The 7,312-nt window shown below is 41.8% G+C and overlaps 2 protein-coding genes across 2 annotated transcripts in view; both read left to right on the forward strand.

The window, feature by feature from the left end:
• The window catches only part of ptpn9a (protein tyrosine phosphatase non-receptor type 9a), a 411,924-nt gene that overhangs the window by 83,055 nt on the left and 321,557 nt on the right, over positions 1-7,312 (forward strand). The window lies entirely within an intron of this gene.
• The window catches only part of LOC104965156 (KAT8 regulatory NSL complex subunit 2-like), a 25,979-nt gene that overhangs the window by 2,659 nt on the left and 16,008 nt on the right, over positions 1-7,312 (forward strand). Inside the window, 7 exon segments of the mRNA XM_010794115.1 lie at positions 592-677; positions 2,511-2,674; positions 2,796-2,959; positions 3,923-4,019; positions 4,645-4,898; positions 5,831-5,902; positions 5,904-6,038. Of these exon segments, the coding sequence (XP_010792417.1) occupies positions 592-677; positions 2,511-2,674; positions 2,796-2,959; positions 3,923-4,019; positions 4,645-4,898; positions 5,831-5,902; positions 5,904-6,038 (972 nt within the window).

A 7,312-nucleotide genomic window follows, 5' to 3' on the forward strand; every position in this document is an offset into this window, starting at 1 on the left:
AATTTTTGCTTAAAATATTACTTTTTCTCTATTTTCTTGATTAATCTTTTACCTTTTGATCCATAAAATACCATGAGGTCTGTCACTACTTTCTTCAAACATCTTTTTTATTCAGGCTTACTATCCGAAACCCAGATATAAGGTTCTAGAAGAAATAGAAAGTTACTTTAGAGGCAAATCTTGTTAATTTTTCTTAATGCTGGAACCAGAATTTTTGACTTTTTCTCTAGTTTCTTGATTAAGCTTTTACCATTTGATCTTTGCCATGAGGTCTGTCTCTATTTTCTTAAACTCTACATGTCTGTATATCTTCAAATATCTTGTCTATATCCAAGACCGAGATATTTGGTTCTAGAAGACTTGAAAAGCCAGAGAATATTTACTTTAGAGGCAAATCTTATTCATTTTTTAAGCTGGAACCAGAGAATACTTTGCGTTTTGGCTTAAAAAGATGACGTGAAATGTATTTTGATTATCATCATTTTGGAGATTTAACTAAAGGATCAAACGGGACCAAAACTACAGTTAAACACTGCTGACAGTCATTCAAAAATGTGTATTTTTAAACTCTGAAAATGTATTTTTTTTTAGGTCGAAAACGAAGCTGGGCCTGCAGAGGAAACAAAAGAGGAATCGGATGAAGAGGATGAGGAAGATGAAGACGCTGGTCGCATACGGTTCAAATCTGAAAGGAAGGATGGCGCTGTTGTGCGGCTGGCTGATGCAGGAAGTAACCGGAGAAATATTCCCGAAACACTAGGTACGCATTATTCCTTTATCAGGGTGTCCGCGGGGTCTTAAAAAGTATTAAAAGTTGATAAATCAATTTAGCGAAAATTAAGGCTATTCAAAAATATTAAACGTCATTTTCCACGGTATTAAGAAGGTCCACCGCAACGACAACATGAGACACCCTTTAATTCACTGCAACGACATGTCGGGAAGCCCCCTCAAGGCGGCCCCATGCATAGCGCCCGTAAAATGCTGCTTCTTATTTTAAGTTTCGTTGCCTTGCTTGGTTCGAGGGAAACTGCCAGACTCTAGAATCGCCATTGTCGTTGGGGATCAAAGCTGTCCGGTCCCACATGCTAAGTGCTAGCCAGAAAGCCGCAGCGTTTAAGTCCCGACTCTCCCGATAGCCAATCCGTGCCTCCCCTGACTGCACGTCGCTGACACGCACCGCTGCAGACTCTCTGCACGGAGGAGCAGTGGAGTCCGGCCGATGCTGCTCCTCCAAGGAAGAGACACACGTTCACTAAGCCGAACTATATCCGGTCACAGAGATCTGCTATTTTAAAGTAAAGTCAACACATATAAATATAGTCAATATTAACAACGAGAAAAGTGTTAACATATATATCGTTTTTTGCTTTATCTCTTGGGAAAAATGCCTAAATCAAATACTAATGGTTTATTTTTCTAATAAACCTTGCATTGGGTTAGTCACACAATTCCTTATCTTGTGCTTTGTTCTATCTGAATTATGATTAGTAGGGATGTCCCGATCACCTTTTTTTGCTCCCGATCCGATTCCGATCATTTGATTTTGACAATTTGCCGATACCGATTTGTCCCGATCCGATCTTTATGCAATGCATCAAGAGAAAAAAAAGCATTCAAGTTGTCCCTTAAGGTAATTTTTTAATTTAAATTAGATATTCTATCCAACATGGATATAGCTTCTTTCTTTCACAGCAGCATTGGATCAGTTCAGTTGTGCAGCATTGGATCAAAACAAAATAAAGCTTATCAGTACTCGTTAGCTTACTGCTACAATTAGACACTGCGCCCACTCTGTTGCCAGATTTGAGAGAAATAAGCCCAGGTCTATGAAAACAAGCCCCAAAGAAGCAACACATACATGATGTTGTGTCATTTGAAAACCAAAACTAAGGCCTCAGGATGACTTTAAGACTTGAACATGGTCATTTTTGTTTTGTAACATTGAATACAANAAATTGGATTTAAAATGTCATGTGAACTCTGTGTGGTGCATTACCCACTCATTGTGCTTAAAGGGGGGGGTAGGTAATTCACTTCAGAAACACTTTCTGTTATATCCCATGGAATGCTCTTAACATCCCGATAGCAATGAATACATTAAATGTTTTGACAATAAATACATACAAAATATCATCTGTGGAAGCCGTAGTACTGTAAAAAGCACGACCAATCATCTGAGCCGGCCCGGCTAAAATAACTGGATGGCCTACCTGCCTGTCAGCCTTCCATCTGTGCACAAACTTATCTCGTGCCCTCATTGGTCATGTGTGTGTTGGAGGAGGGGCTCTGTAAGGAAGTCTTAAGGAAGGGGCAGATTTTTTCCGGTTGTGTTCTTTCAAATTCTAGCGCACTCGAGCGGGTTTCTCCATTCTCACCTTTAATATCAGTGCTTGTCCAGTCACATTGGTTGGAGCTAGTTTGAAGACATGAGTACAGCTGTAACAGAACTATTTACCTTTCTGAACTTTATGGTGACTAATACATTGTTTTGTTTTTTGAAATCGCAGACATGCAGGGGTATACACAGCCGAGGAAGTGGCACTTATTACTCGAGAAAAGCTCATCCGGCTCCAGTCCCTCTACATCGACCAGTTCAAACGTCTGCAGCACCTGCTTAAGGAGAAAAAGCGCAGATACCTGCACAACCGCAAGGTGGAACATGAAACTCTAGGTAACGGCAACTACTATCTGACTACGTGTTGATTACGTACCAGTTCCTTGTTGGAAATCCTCCCACACCTTTTTATGTTTATTTACTGAGCGTTATCTGAACTTGCTTGTATTGCTCTCAGGGAGCAGTCTGCTGACGGGGCCTGAAGGTCTGTCCATGAAGGAGAGGGAGAACCTGAAGAAGCTCAAAGCTCTGCGCCGATACCGTCGTCGGTACGGCGTGGAAGCCCTGCTGCACCGGCGCCTCCGGGAGAGGAGGCAGGCGGTGACAGAAGGAGCTCTTCAGGTGTGTTTAACACCTAAACCATATGTTAAAGGGTCGGTTTACCAAACCACAAACATACCTCCCAAACTCTGGTGATATCCAGCCATGAGATTTGGTTCAAGATTCCCATGTCTGCAACATATGTGGCCATCGCACTGTGCACGTTGAGGGGAAATGTTTTTGAGGTTTTAAACCCAAGAGCAGTTTGTCTTTCCAGAGCCTTTCAGACTCAACCGTAAAATAACGCCTGTAACTCTTTTTGAACACACAGGCTACACAGTTACAAAGTTTAAAGTGCTTTAGTTTGACCCTGAGTTTAGGCTCCACAGCTTACGGTTTACGAAGGGTCTGTTTCACTGGCGGTGCAAAATCCAAGATGTCAAACACCTTGTACGTTACGGTGCCAGGCTTTCACAATAGTAGAAAAAATGCAATATTACTCGCCGATTTATTCAATAAAAAAACGACATCGTTATTTCTGATTGGTCAGGAAACTAGTCACTGTACATTTATTTGTTACCCTTCTCACAACATGGGGAAGGACTTTAGTGAATGCTACAGAAAAGGCTTTTATTGTCCACTGAACTGCAGTGAGCCGTACATTTGTCTGCATGTCTAGATGCCAGTAGAGTGGATGTTCCGTTTATTTTTGTGGGTAATTTAGTTACCTGGTTCCTGTTTCATGTCCTAAAATCCAGTGCACTGCGGCACAGAGCCAACACATGCAGGATGTTGAGTGTAAGACGTTGTTTCTAATGTTTAGTTTGACTTGGTGTGAAGTTATTTTTTCCTACAAAAAGAACATGCCTCGTTTTTAAAATGTCAATGTTGGCTCTCAGGGCTGTTTGTTTGAGATGTTTGCTCAACATATTTGTGTGCAGCAGAGTGGATTTTAATCTCCATTTTGTGGCATCCAGGAATGTTAAAAAGGATAATTATAGCTAGTATGGTTTGGATGTTATCTAACACTTCTTTCCTCTGTAGACACATTCGAGAACAGTGCATGAGAAGTGCACCTCCTTTGTGGAGGGATCCCGATGTACCAACCCCTGCCTGCCCATGACCCGGCACTGCGTCTCACGTATCCTCAAAGATGTTTTCAGCACTCGAGTTGTCTCTTTATATATAAAAGTTCCAGAGTGTTCTTCACTTCGGCCCCGATCAAGACGTGCTGCTCACAGTAGCTGCAGGTTTCAAAGGGCGCCAACATGAACTCCTTCCTGTGGTCTGTTGATTTCTCCCAGAGAAACAAAGGGGGTAATCATTTCAGTTGGAAGGAACAAAATCCCATAATCTTATCCCCAAATCATGAAGGGCAGTTTAATGGTTTTTATATATTTGTATTTAACATGATTTAAATCATATACTTTTCTTTATCTGCTGACGACAAAAAAAAATATTATTACAAGTACTTTCATTAAACTGTCTGCTGCTACCAGAGCTGCACTGAGCTGTACAAACCCTGCAAAGCTCAGACATAATGACCAACTCGTGGTGTCAGCTACTCGTGCATATCATTAGTACAGTTCAGCCTTTTGTAATTTACCATAACCCGCCTCGTATGTTGAGAAATGATTACAGGATTATTCTTGTATAGGAAAAAGTCACTCTAATGGTTTTAAGTTGGTGCAGTTTCTTGATCCGTTTGACTCTTGTTGTCACTATTTTTCTGTTTGTCATGATTTGTCCCTAACCCCGCTGCTCAGACATCTTCCAGGACAGCAACCAGGTGCTCTTCCAGATGTGTCCGGGCCTGAAAGATGTCCCGTGTGGACGCACAGTGCACATGGGACAGTCTGAGGACCCCCGCTGCCCGCTGCACCTCACCCTGCCGCCCCCCATGTTCCAGCCCGAGCAGGAGCCCCCCCCACAGGAGCCCATCACCACCGCAAGCAGAGACATGTACCTGAGTGCAGCAGAGCTTCAGCCCACAGAGAGCATGCCCCTAGAGTTCAGTGATGTACGTAGAAGTGATGATCTCCTACCACTGTCCTATAGCACATATTCATTTTATTAAGAATATCATGTTCCAAACTTATCAATGGAAATGATTCCTGCACTTTTGGGGTGCTTTCAAAACCACTGTAGCTTCTTTAGGTGCAGTTCAAATGATCTAACATTACTTTGAGGAAGTAAGATTAATTCCAGGGTTAGTTTTTCCCTTTATCATGTGTTAAAAGCTGATATATAAAAAAAAAAGTAAATGCAGACCTTTTTGTTCCTTATTTGCATTTGGAAGAGAAAACCAGCTCCAGGCCAATATTTGGAAAAAGAGGATCTCAGATCGCTTTGTGATGGTCAATATATAATAATATAATATTGACATTTGAAATGGGATTAATATCGTTCTTTCCAATGATTGTAAATTACAAGATTGAGATGTATGCCCGTTATCAGTAGTGAAGTCGGTCTCTTGGGGTCTGTGTGCGAGCACCAGAACCATAAAAGGCAAACATTGGTAATTCCTTTATTTCTGCTTCCTCTGGAAGATGCACCAAACTACAGATGTGAAAGCACCCACATAATATTATGGTGGGCGTCTTAAGAAGACGGGGTAGCCGTAGTGAGTATTTGTAACTCTAAACAAGCCCTTGGGGAAATGCTACTGAGAGATTCAGATGTGATCTTGTGAATGCAAAAAAGCTGATGATCAAAAGTTCAGATTGACTACACAGCTCACCATCGGCTGTTAGTATTGTGCAATGTTCTGTGTAAAGCATAAACTCTAAATGTGGCTTCCTGGCAGCAGTTCCACCTGAAGCTGATTTTCTAACCAAATCGGCATTTACAAAAATAACACTGCCTGGTGGTATGAGGTGTAAAAGGAAACAAACATTTAAAATGGCCCCCACAAGTTTTGCGTTGAGATTTAGATTTCCTCCTGTTACACAGGACCTGGATGTGGAAGGGGACGGGATGCAGGGTCCGCCCTCCCCCCTACAGTTTGACACGGCCCTGGCCCTAGGAGGACCACACCATCAGAGCCATCGCTGAGGCCCCCATGGACATCCTGATGGGAGGAGACCTGGACCAGGCGGACCTGGACGCCTCGGGACACGAGCTCTCAGAGAGAGACATGGCTGCCATCATGCATGAGCAGGTTAACTCTCGATCAGGGGCGCCTTGAATATCACAAACTCTCTTTTAAAGATGGCACCCATACACTGAAATAACAACAATACTGTATGCATTGTGTGGGTCTAATAAAATGTTGGCCACAATCTGTCAATACAAGATCAATTTGAAGGCGTGTCAGTTTGTGAATCATGGTGCTGCGATATAATTGGAGGGGTGGGGAAGCAAAACAAAATGCTTTAATCTCAATATTTACATTCAAACTGTTTAATTTATTACAATGATTCCTCCTGATCATACTCGTTCGAGTTTATTTCCTAACTGCTTGTATTGGTGGTGATGGAGAACACAATCTTTGTTTTATCTGAGTAAACAACGCTTTAGAAATCTCCATCCAATTAAGTTGATTTCTTTCAAACTAAATTAGGAACAAAAATCCATCTGTGTCAATGTCATTCCATTCGAGCCCATCCAGGAAACAGAAGAAGATGAACTTTAAAGATGCATAAACTCGCACATTATCAAAACATTTTTGTAATATTTTTTCACAGAATCCGTACTGTGACATTTTATATCCATATCATGCATTAGGAGAGGGAAGGAATCTCTTTATCGGCTGGTAGGAAGAGGAGGAATGGTTGCTGCAAGCAAACGCTCTTCTAATGTTAAAAGGGACCTATCATGCAAAATGCACTTTTTGATGTCTTTTATACATAAATATGTGTGTCGGAACTCACGCAGCGTCAGAAAATAAAACCCTCTCTCTTTTCCTCCGTACCCAAATATCTAAAAACGGGGGAACAACGGAGCTGATCCAGATTTGCGTCCGATATGACGTAATATCTGAAATGTGCGATATGACGTAATATCTGAAATGTGGACCCACGGCCCTATCAGAAACGTTGCTATCAGAAACAATGCCCGACTGTTTTGGTCGTAATATGGTCGGTGTTTACATTAGCATCGCTAACACTCAGAGCTAACCTGTACTGGAGAGCATGTGTGTGAAGAAGCAGGAAGTAAAAAGGAACTCACCTTGTGGTATAACCGGCAAGAGAGAAAGCCTTTGAGCTCCATACTGTTTCAGAGATAATCCTTGATAATCCATGATATGGCGTTTCATCACGGCAGTATTTAGTTTAGACAGTAGCTGCCGGGTCCCGCATGAGCTCAGACCCCTCCTTTTTTATTTTTTAAAGCTTTATACCCCAAATCAGCACTTTTGAAACAGGAAGTGAAATAGAGGGATATGAGGCATGGCTAGAATGGGTGATCTGTTTGGTATTTTGAGCAAAACAC

This window comes from Notothenia coriiceps, unplaced genomic scaffold, assembly GCF_000735185.1.
Source record: "Notothenia coriiceps isolate Sejong01 unplaced genomic scaffold, NC01 NC01_scaffold00037244, whole genome shotgun sequence".
Taxonomy (NCBI): Eukaryota; Metazoa; Chordata; class Actinopteri; order Perciformes; family Nototheniidae; genus Notothenia; species Notothenia coriiceps.